Genomic DNA, 16,557 nt, shown 5'->3' with positions numbered 1-16,557 from the left:
TTAGAAGATGAATGTGGAAGACTTGAAATCGCTTATTGCTTTATCTCATTGATCTTCAACAGTTTTATATTTTGCTGTCAGTACACAATACAGATAGGAAAACTAAGACTGTGGTAATAGGCAGCCCAAGACCACTGAGAACTCACTCCTCACAAGGATATGAAGTGAAACTGTACAGATGCAGAACAAGTAATCCTGTTCACCATTCCAAACTTGCATTGATTGATATTTAATGTTTCCCTTCTGAGGCTTGAAAATTTCTGTGTGAGCAAGCTGTGCCTAAATTTGCACAAACAGAAATGCCTGAGTGGTTTGCTGAAGAGGACCTGTGTTTCCAGATGCTACTGGTTGCTCTAAAAGCTTTCTATAATTCTGTTTGCTTGCCTATCCATACAGGTAATGGAAAGTGAGGAGTTCATGCTGCTTCCGGCCAATCAGCTCATTGACATAATATCCAGTGATGAATTGAATGTACGGAGTGAAGAGCAGGTGTTCAATGCAGTGATGGCATGGGTGAAATATAGTATTCAAGAGAGGAGACCTCAGCTTCCTCAGGTAACCTCCAGTTCCACTTCTTTCATGATTTCTTTTATAAGAGTATGTAGAAAGGCCTGACTTTACCAAGCTATACATGACTCTACTTAGAGTGCTGTTAGTCCCCCTCAGTAAAATGGGCAAAAACAAAGCCAAGTGTGCTTGCGATCCAGACTAACACAGTAAACGAAGACAAGGAAGAAGAGGAGTTTCTTCTGGTTCTTCCTCTGGAAACCCAGCTTTAATTGTCCATTTCAATTTTAGTCTTAGAGATTTATAAGAAAAGCATACTGGCAATATTTTACCTGTTGGAAGCATGCCTGCTTCTCCCTTCCAATATTCTGCCCAATGTTGGAATTGTTGTGAAGAATTTAAGCCTAAATCCAAATATGTGAAATCTGGAGTTAGACCTATTGCATTAGTGGGATTTACATAAGTGTTGATTTACCAAAGTCTGATGGATCCAACATCTATTGTAGATGGACTAATAATCAACTTTAGGCCCTGCCACTTACTACCTCCAAATGTGATTAAAGTTTTATGTATGTGTAACTGTGTCTGTAAGTGAGTGACAAGTTTATTCTATGGTTGAAGAAAAGCTAGCTAAATAGCTTGTAAGTTTCCTTTCTGAGAACTGGAGGAAGTTGAGGACTCTCTCCTTTTACTCCTCAGGCACCTTTTTTCTTTATCATAGAAATTTATTCTCTAGCAGGGCTTTGTGCTTTCAAGCCAAAGCAGCTCACACTGAGTGAGGAACTTAAGGCTGTGAGAAAAATCTAGCTCAGTCAGTTCAGAGGCTTAGCTATTTCAACTTTGTTTTCCTGCTTATTATTTGGTATATTAGACTCACTTCCGTTGCAAAAGCTGCTATAAACGTAAAGCACACTAGATCTGCAATGAGAGGGAGTATATTTGTGTCTGCCTGTCTGTGGTGATGGTGTATCAATATATTTCTGTTTAATAACAGGTATTGCAACATGTCCGCTTGCCACTGCTCAGTCCGAAGTTCCTCGTAGGTACAGTTGGTTCAGACCCACTCATTAAAAGTGATGAAGAATGTAGGTAAGTTAAGGCCGATGGTGAGAAATTACTTATGCTTGGAAACCCTTATAAAAGTTATGGTTTAGAAGTGTGATCCTTTTGTGCGTCAGTTTGCCATTTTTCAAAAAACCCTAAAGAACCTTTCCAGTTAATCTAGATTTGAAATATTTAATTTGTTTTCAGTGACCAGATGTTGCTGTAGAGTATATCAGAGGTCCCCAAACCCCAGTCTATAACCCAGCAGCAGTCCACGGCTTAGGCAGGACTGGGCCGTGGACACATATCTCTTGCTCCCTCTACAAGGGTGTCCCGTGCATGCGTGTGAGTGCACTCCACTGCCCACGAGCATGACACACCCACCATGCACATATGTGACATGTGCCTACAGGAGTGTGCCACTCCCCCCCCCAACTGGTCCGTGTTTGGGAAAAGGTTGGGGACCACTGGTTATGGCAGGGATGAAAAAAGTAGATAATCTCTATTAACAGTAAAACCAGACTTGACTAGATTTTCAAACAAGCAAAGTTCCGTCACTATTCCCAGTGCTCCATTCTTGATAGAATCATGTCATTGCAAATGTTGGCTCTCTATGTCCTTTCCATTCATCTTAGTGTAAGTGTTGTTATGGTTTACCTTCACCTAGAGACATTATGACAGACTATAGCAAGTTCGAACAGCTGGTTTATTAGAAAATCAGAATGTCTTTCCAATAAAATAATGTTTACCACAGAAACATCCCCTGTTTCTGTGAGGATGAGAACTACTTATAAATTTCTGCTTCCAGGAGCACGGTTTAAATAGTATACTGTGTGTTCTTCATTCACCAGGCCACCAAGGATGAGTACAGGGAAGTAGAAAGGAAATGCAGTGATGGCATTAGGAGGGCAAAAGCTGAGAATGGGCTGAGGTTAGCTAGTGACACTAAAAGCAATTAAATAAGCATTCTTCAGGTATGTGAGTAGCAAAAGACAATCAAAAGACATAGTGGCATAGCTCCGCAATGGAGATGAAAAAAGGATAACAGAGGACAAAGAAAAGGCAGAGGTGCTCAATTCCTATTTTAGTTCAGTCTTTTCCCATAAGACAGACTATGAACTTCCAAACAAATTGGAAGTGCAAAAGGGAGGGGGGGCAAGATTGCAGCTGGAGAGTGATAAACAAATAGTCAAGGAATACCTTACCACCTTGAACAAGTTCAGATCCCCAGAGCAAGATGAACTGCAGCCGAGAGTACTGAAGGAACTGGCTGAAGAACTCTCAGAACCGCTATCCATTATTTTCTTGAAATCATGGGAAATGGAGGAGGACCAATGCTGTCCATATCTTCAAAAAGGGCAAAAAAGAGGAGCCTGGGAACTACAGGCCAATCAGCCTGACATCAGTCCCAGGCAAAATTCTGGAACAGATCATAAAGCGCTCATTGTGGAGGCACCTAGAAAACAATGCAGTAATAACTATAAGCCAACACGGATTTGTCAAAAATAAATCCTGCCAAACTAATTTGATCTACTTTTTTGAGCAGGTCACCTCTCTGATAGACAGAGGGAATGCTGTCGACACAGTACATCTTGACTTCAGCAAAGTTTTTGACAAAGTGCCCCATGATATCCTGATTAGCAAGCTAACTAGGTGTGGGCTGGATAGATCGAGTGTCACGTGGATACTGTTGATATCTGTCAATCTGTAACATGCTTTCTCACTAAGGGTTAACATCGAAAGGACCTCATCTGTTTCCTGTAACTAATTAGGCTTATAAAACCTCCTCTCCATTACCGTCTTTCACACCCTTCCTTGATGGTGGGAAGTTACAGAGCGAGGCAGAAGCTGTCTGTGTTTGCTGGCGTTACCTAAACTGACGTCACTTACTCTTTTTACTGCTTTTGGTGTGTTATGTAATATAGTTTTAGCACTTTGTTTATTTTTTCAGGGACTCCCATTTACCCTTCCCTAAGAGAACTAGATAAAATATTTAAACTATCCCAGTGTCTCAAAGCCTCCTTATTTTTTCCAACAAATTTGGTAGCAGAGCATGGTTTCGATGGTTGCATTCTTGATAAGATGCTTTTGAGACACTGAAACTTGTTGCTGTGTTTTTTGAACTTTTTTCCTTTTTCCTTTTTGAACTTCAGATAATTGAACAGAGTGCTTTTGGCAAACATTCTTTTCATTTTTAAAGTTGGAGAATGCATTGTTTTTTGCCTCTGACTAAAGGGAGTAAATTTTGATAAGAGACTGCAAAACATTTTTAAAGTAACAGCAATTTTTATATGCAGTCAAATAATCTTCAGTGGATTGAGAGTGAAGTTGTGGAGAGGAGAAGAGAATTTAACTTTTGCCTTATTAGAAGACAACATTTATTAGTATCAAGATGTCCACAGTTCCCACTACTACTACAGAAGCTAACACATGTACTCAACGTTTTCAGCTGGGTGTAAGTAACAGCAGTGGCATATTTGCAATTCCAAAGCTGAACCAGAACAATTTTCAAATGTGGGATGCAAGATTAAGAGTTTCCCTTCAAGTACAGGACTGTTTAAATGTTATACCGTATTTTTCGCTCCATAAGATGCACCTGAACTTAAGACACACCTAATTTTTAGAGGAGGAAAACTGGAAAAAATATTCTGATCCAAATAGTGTAATAAAATATTTAATAAACTATAACAGAATAACATTTGAACCATGTAAAGTGAACAGCAGTCAACAGTGGCATTAAGAACCATTACTACTGTCATTAATAAATGGAGAGACTTAAAGGTTTGTGTACTCTAGTTTTCTGGAAACCCCAAGAACTCACCATCACTAGAGTCAGAATTTCGGAAGCTCATTTGCTCACAATCACTGACATCACTTTCTTCGCTTAAGATATCGTCCTCAGTTTCATCTAAGGCATTGCTAATGCCACATTTTTTTGAATGACTGTACAACAATCTCCTCCTTCACTGAGTCCCGTGATGTTTTCACCCATTCATAAACTTGAGTGATGGTAGGCCTCTTCATTCGTCTAGTAGGTGTCAGATCATGATTACCAGCAGTCATCCATTTGTTCCACTCTTCTCTCATTAAGACCTTAAATGGCTTGTTGATGGAAACATCAAAAGGTTGCAACTGGCTGGTAAGACCTCCGGAAATTACAGCTAGATGAGTCTTCACTTCTTTGAAACACTTTTTAATTGGTTCGCTAATATGTGCTCTAAAATGGTCAAGCACTAATAAGGCAGGTTTTTTCAGAAGTCCTCCAGGACGTTTGGACCAGACCTTTTCAACACATATTCTCATTCAATTTTCATCCATCCATCCTTTCTCATGTACATGTACAACAACTCCTTGCGGAATCACTTCTTTTGGAAATGTTTTCCTTTTGAAAATCAACATGGGTGGCAGTTTGGTGCCATCGGCACAGCAGGATAACACAGTTGTGTAATGGGTCTTCACATGCCCTGAAGTTTTCACAGTGATGGTTTTGGCACCCGTCAGATCTACAGTCCTATTAGATGGCACATCAAAGGTTAGCGGGACTTCATCCATATTCCCAATCTGGCCAATTTCAAAGCCATTTTTCTTCCTAGCATCAATAACAAATTTATGAAAGGATAGAATTTTAGATTCATATTCTTTTGGCATTCTTTTAGCACCATGATGGTGATCCTGTAAAATCCTGAATGCCTTTCTCTATAGAAATGCGTTTTGCTTCAAATATGATCATTTTTGTCGAGACAGAGAAGCCATTATTCCGCTGATGTATGATCCATTCTTTCATGTCCACCTCCAACTCTGGCCACTTTGCAGCATGTCCACGGAAAGTGTGCTTACTTTTATCAGCTTTTTGCAGCTGATCCTCCTGTTTCCTCCACTCTCTAATCATTTTTTCAGATGGAGGAGGCCCAAAATGTCTCTCTGCCGCTCTGTTTCCATGTTCCTTAGCATATTTTACTACCTCTAGTTTAAAAGGAATTTTATATGCTAGCCTTTTCTGCTTTATCATCCTTGCACTGGTAGAATGAGTTCCCATAATCTGCAAGAAAAAATGTGCCACTTATCCATCACCACATCCACTGCCTGCTTCCTTTTGCAAATATAACCTCAAAGCAGCACAGAATCATAGAATAATGGAATTGGAAGGGGCCTCTAAGGCCATCAATTCCAACCCCTGGTTCAATGCAGGAATCCAAATCAGAGCAGATCTGATAGATGGTTGTCCAATTTTAGAGACTACAATAGGATAAAATACAGTAGCTGGGAATCACAATGGAAAGATAAAATCTACCAGCAATATTGTGGTGGTGCATTGAACCTTCTGACAGCCCAAAAAGGCAGACACTTATTGACAGAATAACCTGATGGTTCTTGCATTCACCATGACTAGCAGTAATGGGTCTTCATAAAGCTACTGGATTTAAGTAACCATTTGAGATCAATCAGCCTTACCATCCTACATTTTGGGGAAATAGGTATTTCTTGCCTAGTTGGCAGTGAACTCAAAGGGAACATGGATGCATGAGGGGGTCAGGCAATATCACTGCCCTTGGTAATGGAAATGGTGGGACATTTCAACTCATGATCCCTGTGGCAGGTGATTTTTTTATTACCACCTCTCCCTAGAATCCCTTGGGCTCCAAGACCTTTGGGACCAGGAGTTATGCACACAGCTGGCTAAGAAGTGCCAACACGATGGAGATGGCAGTGGCTGGGAGACACAGCTGGATCTTGCTACTGTCTACTTTCTTCCTTGGTCTGAATGTGGCATCACAGCAAAAGTGGGGTGGTGACAAGCAGCAGGGATGGCAGTGGGGCTTCTCTTTCTGACATCCAGTGGCAAGAGGACTTGCACCAAGGCTGGCAGAACAACGATGATTAAGAAAAACCAATAAAAACGGGGAGCGACACCATGCAGCTTTTGTTAACACAAAAAGACTACTAAAATTTCTGTTTGCAGTTGTGTGTGTGTACGTGTGAAATGAGTAACATCTCCGTGCTATTTATGAAATGTTGGGTTCTTAAACCAATTTTCAAGATTTCAAAGCTTTACTTGGACATACTCAGATCTGTGATTCAGATCTGCCCTCTGCAATTCAAATTGCCTTGCTCCTGATAAGTCCATACAAGCTGTGGTTAGCTAATACACCAAATAAAAACTGTAGCCCTAGTGGTAACATATTAAGGAAAGGAGTGTTAGGTCGCTGGTTTCTCCTTTGAACTTTATTCTGCATGTGCTCAGTGCCTTTTAAATCATTCTGTGCTTCAGAATGAAATTTGGCTAACAATACACATTAGCCCCCCCCCCCCGGTCCCTTAATGTTTTAAATATCTGCAGAATTATTTCTATTTAGGCCTAATTTATGAGGAAGTGATGCAGCTTCCTGCCAAGCTCTGAACTACAGAGAGCTATTCTAGCAGGCTCTCAGTAGTAAATTTATCTTCCCCTTGCCATTCTCAGGCCTATTAAACTTACTGGCAATTTAACTTTTGTTTGTGTCCTCTCTCTCTCTCTGCTTGTCCACATGTCTGGCTGGTCACGTGGTCTAACTTCTCTGCAGAAGGTGAAGGGAAAGAGACTCCTCCTTCCTGCTTTGCTTTTCCAATAGAGAAGCCAACTGGGTGATGCAAGTAGGCAGATATGCTAATATCTGTGCACTGGAGGATTGTGGGAGGAACATCCAGCCCCTGATGGGGGTCCTGTGGGGCACCCCAAAACACTGAAGAGCTCTCCTGGCCTCTTTTGGGACTGGGGCTGTGCAGCCCTGTTCTGATCCGGAGGTACAGCCGGGGGTCACCATGCCTTTGGGGGACAGGCCACAGAAAGGGGCAGGAGTTGGAGGGGCCATTCTTACTCATACCTGGCAGGGGATACCATTATTGTAAAAGTGGTTTTCCCAGGGTAAGGCTCATCTATTGCACTTTGGATGTGCCGACCCCTGTGATTTCCCCAAATGTGGGAAAATCAGCTGCCTAAGTGGGGGACTGTGTGGTTTCCCCCGGTCTTTCTAGAATCATCCTTTCCCCTTTGGTCCTTGGCTGTTTTCATTGCCTGCTGCCATAAGCCTGTTGGCCATGCTGGTTTTCCAGGTTGGCTGCAGGAAGCAGATCCTGGAAAGCTAGCAGTGCAGAATGGTGAGGTCCAAACAGCAAGCAGTCTCTGCTGCCAGTTCAGAGGCCTCCCAGCATGGCAGTGGGAGGCTTCTGGGTGGTGGTGGCTGAACCCTTTTCATACTGTATTCACTCCATAAGACGCACATACTTTTGTCCCCACCTTTTGGAGGAAAAAAGTGCATCTTATGTAGCGAAAAATACGGTAGACCAAGATATACCTGAAAGCCAGCCAGCACAGAATGAATATAAAATTAAAGAAGCAAAGGCTTTAATGATATTATACTCTTGTATAGAAGATCATGAGACTCCATTAGTAACGAAGTATAAAACAGCTAAAGGACTATATGGTGCTTTAAGAAGGAAATACTGCACTAAATCGAGTAAAAAAATATTTTTGAAGGAAAGATTATACAGCATGAGAATGAAAGAAGGAACTAGCATTGATGAGCATTCGGATGAAATGTTGAAAATTGTCTCAGAGCTTCAAGTTGCAGGGGCAGAAATATCTGGTTCTGAGTTCCATACTTGTATATTACTCAGTTTACCACAGTCTTTTGCAAATCAGAAAGCCATGCCTGAATGTACTGCAAAGGTGGACTTGGAATACACAATTGCCTATTTAACAGACTATGGACTTAAAAGGGCAATAGACAACATGCCTGAAAAATTGCCTATATTAAGAATGAGACCTGATCCTAAAGAAAGGCGATGCTACATATGTTCAAAGGTTGGACAGATTGCCAAATATTGCAGATTTAAAGGCACAGGAGCTCAAATACCCAGAGGTGCAAGTGTTTGTATTGAAAGAGCAGCCCCTAGTGTCCAAGGACATTTTAGCAGTCATGGAAATTTCAGATCATCACAAGGCAGATCAAGTATGAGTTACAAGCAAAGATCCAATAATGGAAAAAATGCTCATAATAATAACCAAGTCTTCCAAATATCTGATTATGAAGGTGTGGATGATAAGAGACGTTTCCTTCTTGATAGTGGCAGTTTCATACATATTTGCTGATTTAGAGAAAGCTTCAGTCAACTTGATACAGAGAACAGACCAAAGATATTGCAAGCAAACCAGCAAAGTTTAAATGTGCTTGGAACTGGAACAGTGCCTTTAAAAGTTCTTACTTCTAAAAGTGAGGTGGTGAATCTTACATTAACAAATGTTGCCTTTGTCCCTGAAGCCTCAAATAATTTAATTGGCACTAAAAGGACTGTAAAAAAGGGTTATACTTTAATACTTAAAAGTGACTCAGGAAATGTTATCAGTGATAGAACTGGTCTAGTATTGTTAGCTGCCTAGAGTGGTCCTGACCCGACCAGATAGGCGGGATATAAATGAAATAAATAAATAAATAAATATTAAGGTTGATGAAAAAGATTGTTTCCATTATATAATTGATGTTAGTGATGATTTAAATACTGTAGTAGATGAAGGAACATCTGTATGTCAAACTAGGCAAGATATTTGTGATCATAGAACTTGTCTTTACTCATGGCATGTAAAATTGGATATAGAAACATGCAAACTATTGAAAAATTATTGACAGAATGTGGAATTGATGCTTTTAAATGTGATGTCAAAAGAAAGATATGAAATTTGTATAAAAGCAAAGGGAACTGCTCCCAGTTATACAGGAAAGAATAATATACAGGATAGTTTCTAGAAGAGGTCTATTCAGATTTAGTGGGTCCCATGCCATTATCAGCAGGCAATAATATTTCCTTACCTTCACAGAATCTAAAAGTAAATATACTTATGTATATATACTAAAAAGTAAAGATGAGACTCTTGAAAAATTCAAATGCTATATAGCTGCAATTAAAATTCAGTTTGGCAAAGCTCCTCTAGCATTACGTACTGATGGTGGAGGAGAGTATTGTAATGCAGATTTCAGGATATTTTTGGAACAAGAAGGTATAGAACACAAAGTAACCATATCCTGTTCCCCACAACAAAATGGATGTTCTGAAAAACTGAACCGTACATTGCAGGAGATGACTAGATCTATGCTAATGCAAACTGGATTACCAACTTCTTTGTGGGCTGAAGCAGTAGTTACAGCTGTTTATTTGCATAATAGAGTCCCTAGTAGAGTAACAGGTAAAGCACCTTTTGAATTATGGTTTGGAAAAAGACCTGGTTTAAAGCATATAAAAGTTTTTGGTGCTAAAGCATATAAAAATGTCCCAAAAGAAAAGAGAGGAAAACTTGATCCTCGAGCTGAAATAGGAATTATTGTTGGATATCCCATTGGAAGGAAAGGGTATAGAATTTGGAACCCTGAGACTTCTGAAATTAAATATTATAATGTGTATGTGGATGAAAAACTTGTAAAGCAACAGATAAATTAATTCATAGTGACAACTGATCTACAGAGTATAAAAACTGTTTCACAGGAATCGGTTGATTGATCATCTGCTGAGACCACTGGTCAAATGGCAGGTCCATCTTCTGAAGTTGTTAGCAAAACAGAAGGGGAAGCAGAAACTGGACCAAGGGAAACAGAAAACAACAACTTCTGTAAGACGATCAGAAAGGATTAATAAAAGGAAACGGCCAGAAAGATATGGATTCTGTTAAAATCTGCATATAATAAAGGAACCAACAAATTGGAATGAGATTACAAAATTACCTATTTCAGAGAGAGAGAAATGGATAGAAGCTATGGAAGAAGAATCTCCAATCTCTACAAGAGAAATTTATATATCTTTGGGAAATGTTAAATATGCTTAATGTTAATACCAACAGAATTGACCATGGGTGATGTAATTGATTATGTAACTAAATTGGATTCCTATTACATCTTGAGAAAGGGTGTTGATATCTGTCAATCTGTAACATGCCTCCTCACTAAGGGTTAACATCGAAAGGACCTCATCTGTTTCCTGTAACTAATTAGGCTTATAAACCCTAGTCTCCATTAGCCTCTTTCATACCCTTCCTTGATGGTGCGAAGTTACGGAGTGAGGCAGAAGCTGTCTGTGTTTACTTATTTGTCGGTGTTACCTAAACTGCTGTTGCTTACTCTGTTTACTGCTTTTGGTATGTTATGTAATATAGTTTTATATTTGTTTATTTTCTTAGGGGCTCCCGTTTACCCTTCCCTAAGAGAACTAGATAAAATATATAAACTATTTATCTCAGTGTCTTGAAGCCTCCTTATTTTTTCAACAGATGCACAATTAGCTACAGAACTGTACTCAGAGAGTGATGATTGATGGCTCCTTCTCTAACTGGGAGGAGGCAACAAGTGTGGTATCCCAAGACTCAGTCCTGGGCCTGGGGATCTTCAATATTATTATTAATGATTTGGATGAGGGAGTGCAGGGAATGCCTGTCACATTTGCAGATGATACAAAATTGGCCAGAATAGATTAGAAGACAGAAACAAAATTAAAAATGACCTTGATAGGATGGAGCACTGGGCCGAAAACAACAGAAAGAAATTCAACAGGGATACCTGGCTCAGCAAAACTATGAGCGAGAAGGATCTTGGAATTGTCGTAGATCACAAGCTAAATATGAGCCAACAATGTGATGTGGCTACAAAAAGGCTGCATTAATAGAAGTATAGTTTCCAAATCCTGTGAGGTGCTAGTCCCCCTCTATCCAGCACTGGTTAGGCCTCACATTGAATCTTGTGTCCAGTTCTGGCCACCACACTTCAAGGATACTAACAAATTGGAACAAGTTCAGAGGAGGGTGACGAGGATTATCCGGGGGCTGGAAACCAAGCCTTATGAGGAAAGGCTGAAAGAATTGGATATGTTTAGCCTTCAGAAAAGAAGACTGAGGGGTGATATGATAGCACTTTTCAAATACTTGAAAGGCTGTCATACAGAGGAGGGCAGGATCTGTTCTCGATCATTCCAGAGTGCAGGACACGCAACAACGGGGTCAAGTTAAAAGAAGCCAGATTTCGGTTGAATATCAGGAAAAACGTCCTAACTGTTAGAGCAGTACGACAGTGCAACCAGTTACTTTGGGAGTTGGTGAGTTCTCCAACACTGGAGGCATTCAAGAAAAACTTAGATAATCACCTGGCAGATATGCTTTGATTGTATACCTGCATTGAGTAGGGGGTTGGACTTGATGGCCTTGTAGGCCCCTTCCAATTTCACTTTTCTATGAAACCTCATGATCTTTACTTTGGGATAAATGATGTGGAATTAAATGGAAATTTCTTACTGCTATGTTTATTTAAGAGTTGTAGATAAGTAGGAATAAGATGATTCAGGAATGCACAGTGGTGCCCCGCATAATGAGCGATTCCTTTAACGACAAATCTGCATAGCGATGAGGTTTTTGCAATCGCAAAAGCGATCGCATAACGATGGTTTCAATGGGTAAAAATCGCTTTGCGATGATCAGTAAGCGTTTTGCTTACCAGTTATCGCATAACGATGTTTTTAAAACAGCTGATCGGCGGTTCCAAAATGGCCGCCGGAAAAAAATGGCCACCCACAGTGTTTTTGCACCCTTTCCTTGCTTACCAGGCAGCAAAAATGGCGGACGCATGGAGGATTTTCGCTTTAAGGTGAGTTTTTTGCTCATAGGAACGCATTGAAGGGGTTTCAATGCGTTCCTATGGCCTTTTTTGCCCCGCATAGCGACAAATCCGTATAGCGACAATTTTTTTGGAACGGATTATCGTCGCTATGTGGGGCACCACTGTATAACTTAAAAGCTGACATGGTGATTAATCAGAAACTTTAGCCTCAGAGCTGTCGTGGTCTTGATGCTGTTTTTAAAGAAAAATATACTACTAAAGGAATGTAAGTCCTGAAAAATGCTGCTTTGTTGTGACTTAACTTCTCCTATAAAACATTGCTATCACTGTTAATACTGTAACTTCAACCTGGAGTGGAGTGTTTCTTTAATGGTGGTCTATCTTTTTTTGGTTTGTTTCAATTGACAAATCTTGGGTTGACTGCCTGCTTTTGGATTGCAGAAGTGATGTGTTAACTGATCGGAATAAAAAAAATTGCATGAACGTTCTGTTGCAGGGATCTAGTAGACGAAGCTAAAAATTATCTGCTGTTGCCTCAAGAGCGGCCATTAATGCAGGGTCCAAGAACTAGACCACGCAAGCCCATCCGCTGTGGTGAAGTACTCTTTGCAGGTATGTACTTGTAAGCATAGATTTGGTAAGTAAGGAGGTCCTTAGTTGCTTTTTTTGTCTGTGGCATTGTACTGGTTCCTAAAACCCCTGATTTTATTCTGTAGCACCAGTTGTTTCATCCTTCCTTGAAATGGAAAAAAAATCAGCTCTCTAAAATGTAGAGATTTGTAATTATTAGTATTATTATTAGTTCGATTTATATGCCACATTTTTGCCAACAAGGGATCCAAAGCGTCTCACAACATTAAAATTCACACAATATACAGTGGGGTCTCTACTTAAGAACTTAATCCGTATTGGAAGGTGGTTCTCAAGTTGAAAAGTTCTTATGCTGAATCTGCATTTCCCATAGGAATGCATTGAAAACCATTTAATCCGTATCTGCTGTTTTCCGTCCATAGAAACTACAGTGGAACCTCTACTTAAGAACTTAATCCAGAGACCTTTGGGTAGTGTGGGCGGCATATAAATTAAATAAATAATAATAATAATAGTAATTTTGGAATGGTGTTCTTAAGTTGAAACGTTCTTAAGTTGAAGCAAAATTTCCCATAGGAATGGACTGAAAACCAATTAATCCGTTCTGGCTGTTTTTTTGTTATGTAGAGGTGTGTTCGTACACTGAAGCATTAGTTCCCATAGGAACTAATGCAAAGCTGGTTAATACGTACTCTACCACTAGAGGGAGAATTTTTTTTAACCTAAGATGACCTAAGGTTAAAAAAAGAGCAGGAAAGTTTTTTTTTCCTGTTCTTATCTTGGATTTCTGTTCTCAAGTAGAAGCAACATTTAGCAAATGGAGCTGTTCTTAAGTTGGATTGTTCTTAAGTAGGGACGTTCTTAAGTAGAGACCCCACTGTATGAACATTAATGACCCTCTTACCTATAAAGGAAACTGATAAAATGCAGACATGGGAAATAGTAAAATCAGCCAGAAATATGTCATGCGAGGTGCAAAAGAAGGAAAATTCCGCTAAAGAAAGGAAGAGAGTTGTTTGAAAAAGGGTGCTGCTTCAGTCAGTTAGTGAAACAAATTAGTGCATATAACCACACTTGTCTTTCCAGTTGGCAGAGATGGCTTTGAAAGTAATACATGCTATGCTGGAGCAGATCCAGATTAATTCTGGCCTGCACTCTGTTTCCTGCAGAAAGCTTCTGAATGCTCAGAAGCAGGGGCAGGATTGGCAAGTGCAAAAAAATCAATATGGTCTGTGCACATTATAAAGATTTTTTGCATTTTGATAGGGGAGACTTGTTCTTTCTAGCTGTAAAATTTATGAGTGTTCTTGAGTCAAGTGTTTCAACAGCTGGGTGTGGTTATGAAAGGGGCAAGACTTTTCCCTGCTGTTCTGAGATCCTTCAGTGAACAGTTCAATAAGTTTTTTTTTATAAAAAGGGGGGTGTATCATCAGTTGTGAGGGACAAGTGACTCTGTAGGTTCATTGTGAACAGACAAGGGTTTTCTTCCAGGAGGATAATACATCCAGTCTTGTGTTGGCTGGTGCAGAGAGGAAGGCATCTCTTGAGTTCAGCATTCAGTTTGTTAAGCATACACCTGGTAGGGTGTCCAGACTACTGAGCAAGCAGTATTTTAAGTAGAAAATAGACCTGGGGAAAAAGGTGGCTTTAAGTAAACATTTGTGTGACATTTCTGGATTCTCCCTATCTCTCCCCTCCCCCCCCCCGGCCTATATATATGTATGCATGTATGTATAATGCATTATATTACATTATCTCCAACTTCACTTCCGCAGTGGGTGGCTGGTGCAGTGGGGATGCAATTTCCAGTGTTGAGCGTTATGACCCACAAACAAATGAGTGGCGGATGGTGGCTTCCATGAGCAAAAGGCGATGTGGTGTTGGTGTTAGTGTCTTGGATGACCTTCTTTATGCAGTAGGAGGACATGATGGTTCTTCCTACCTTAACAGTGTGGAAAGGTAAGTTTTTGTCAGACACAATATCAGACTATCTGATGCTTAGTTCCTTTCTGAGATGCACACCATTCTGTGCAATTCTTACATCAGTTATTTACTGGTTGGAATGATAGATTATGTTTCTAAGGCAGCTTGTTGTTGTTTAGTAATTAAGTCGTGTCCAACTCTTCGTGACCCCATGGACCAGAGCACGCCAGGCCCTCCTGTCTTCCACTGCCTCCTGGAATTGGGTCAAATTCGTGTTGGTCACTTTGATGACACTGTCCAACCATCTCATCCTCTGTTGTCCCCTTCTCCTCTTGCCTTCACACTTTCCCAACATCAGGGTCTTTTCCAGGGAGTTTTTTCTTCTCATGAGATGGCCAAAGTATTGGAGTCTCAGCTTCAGGACCTGTCCTTCCAGTGAGCACTCAGGGTTGATTTCCTTTAGAACTGATAGGTTTGTTCTCCTTGCAGTCCAGGGGATTCTCAAGAGCCTCCTCCAGCACCACAATTCAAAAGCATGAATTCTTCAGCGGTCAGCTCTCACTTCCATTCATTGCTACTGGAAAAACCATAGCTTTGAGTATGGCGGACCTTTGTTGGCAAGGTGATGTCTCTACTTTTTAAGATGCTGTCTAGGTTTGTCATCACTTTCCTCCCAAGAAGCAGGCGTCTTTTAACTTTGTGGCTGCTGTCACCATCTGCAGTGATCATGGAGTCCTAGAAAGTAAAATATGTCACTGCCTCCATATCTTCCCCTTCTGTTTGCCAGGAGGTGATGGGACCAGTGGCCATGATCTTCGTTTTTTTTTTTTTTTTGATGTTGAGCTTCAGACCATTTTTTGGTCTAAAAAAACATTTTTTTGGCTCTTTCACCCTCATTAAGAGGTTCTTTAATTCCTCCTCACTTTCTGCCATCATAGTGGTATCATCTGCATATCGGAGGTTGTTGATATTTCTTCCGGCAATCTTAATTACACCTTGGGATTCCTTCAGTCCAGCCTTTCACATGGTGTATTCTGCATATAAGTTAAATAAGCAAGGGAACAATATACAGCCTTGTCATACTCCTTTCCCAATTTTGAACCAATCAGTTCTTCCATATCCAGTTCTAACTGTTGCTTCCTGTCCCACGTATAGATTTCTCAGGAGATAGATAAGTTGGTCAGGCACTCCCATTTCTTTAAGAACTTGGCATAATTTGCTGTGGTGTCAGTCAGTGAAGCAGAAGTAGATGTTTTTCTGGAATTCTCTGGTTTTCTCCATGATCCATTGCATGTTAGCAATTTGGTCTCTAGTTCCTCTGCCCCTTCGAAATCCAGCTTGTACTTCTGGGAGTTCTCGGTCCACATACTGCTGAAGCCTACCATGGAGGATTTTGAGCATAACCTTGCTAGCATTTGAAATGAGTGCAGTTGTATGGTAGTTGGAGCATTCTTTGGTACTGCCCTTCTTTGGGATTGGGATGTAGAATGATCGTTTCCAATCCTCTTGTCACTGCTGAGTTTTTCAAACTCACTGACATATTGAGTATAGCATCTTAACAGCGTCATCTTGTAAGATTTTAAATAGTTCAATAGGAATGCCATCACCTCCACTGGCCTTGTTGTTAGCCATGATTTCTAAGGCCCATTTAACTTGACTCTCCAGAATGTCTGGCTCAAGGTCAGCAACCACACTATCTGGGTTGTCCGAGATATCCAGGTCTTTCTGATATAATTCCTCTGTGTATTCTTGCCACCTCTTCTTGATGTCTTCTCCTTCTGTGAGGTCCCTCCCATTTTTGTCCTTTATCATGTCCATCTTTGCACAAAATGTTTTTTAACATCTCCAGTTTTCTTGAAGAGAT

The 16,557-nt window shown here is 40.4% G+C and overlaps 1 protein-coding gene and 1 pseudogene across 2 annotated transcripts in view; both read left to right on the top strand.

Annotated features, from left to right (window-relative positions):
- KLHL20 (kelch like family member 20) overlaps positions 1 to 16,557 on the top strand; it is a 57,275-nt gene that overhangs the window by 17,497 nt on the left and 23,221 nt on the right. For both annotated transcript variants that reach the window (XM_020798510.3, XM_072998237.2), the window contains 4 exons: positions 397 to 555; positions 1,502 to 1,596; positions 12,676 to 12,791; positions 14,546 to 14,729. In XM_020798510.3, the coding sequence (XP_020654169.1) occupies positions 397 to 555; positions 1,502 to 1,596; positions 12,676 to 12,791; positions 14,546 to 14,729 (554 nt within the window). The remainder of the gene's footprint in view (positions 1 to 396; positions 556 to 1,501; positions 1,597 to 12,675; positions 12,792 to 14,545; positions 14,730 to 16,557) is intronic.
- Positions 7,405 to 7,553, top strand: LOC140707151 (U1 spliceosomal RNA; annotated as a pseudogene).

Source organism: Pogona vitticeps, chromosome 4 (assembly GCF_051106095.1).
Source record: "Pogona vitticeps strain Pit_001003342236 chromosome 4, PviZW2.1, whole genome shotgun sequence".
Classification (NCBI taxonomy): domain Eukaryota; kingdom Metazoa; phylum Chordata; class Lepidosauria; order Squamata; family Agamidae; genus Pogona; species Pogona vitticeps.
This window is presented reverse-complemented; position numbering and strand designations above follow the sequence as displayed.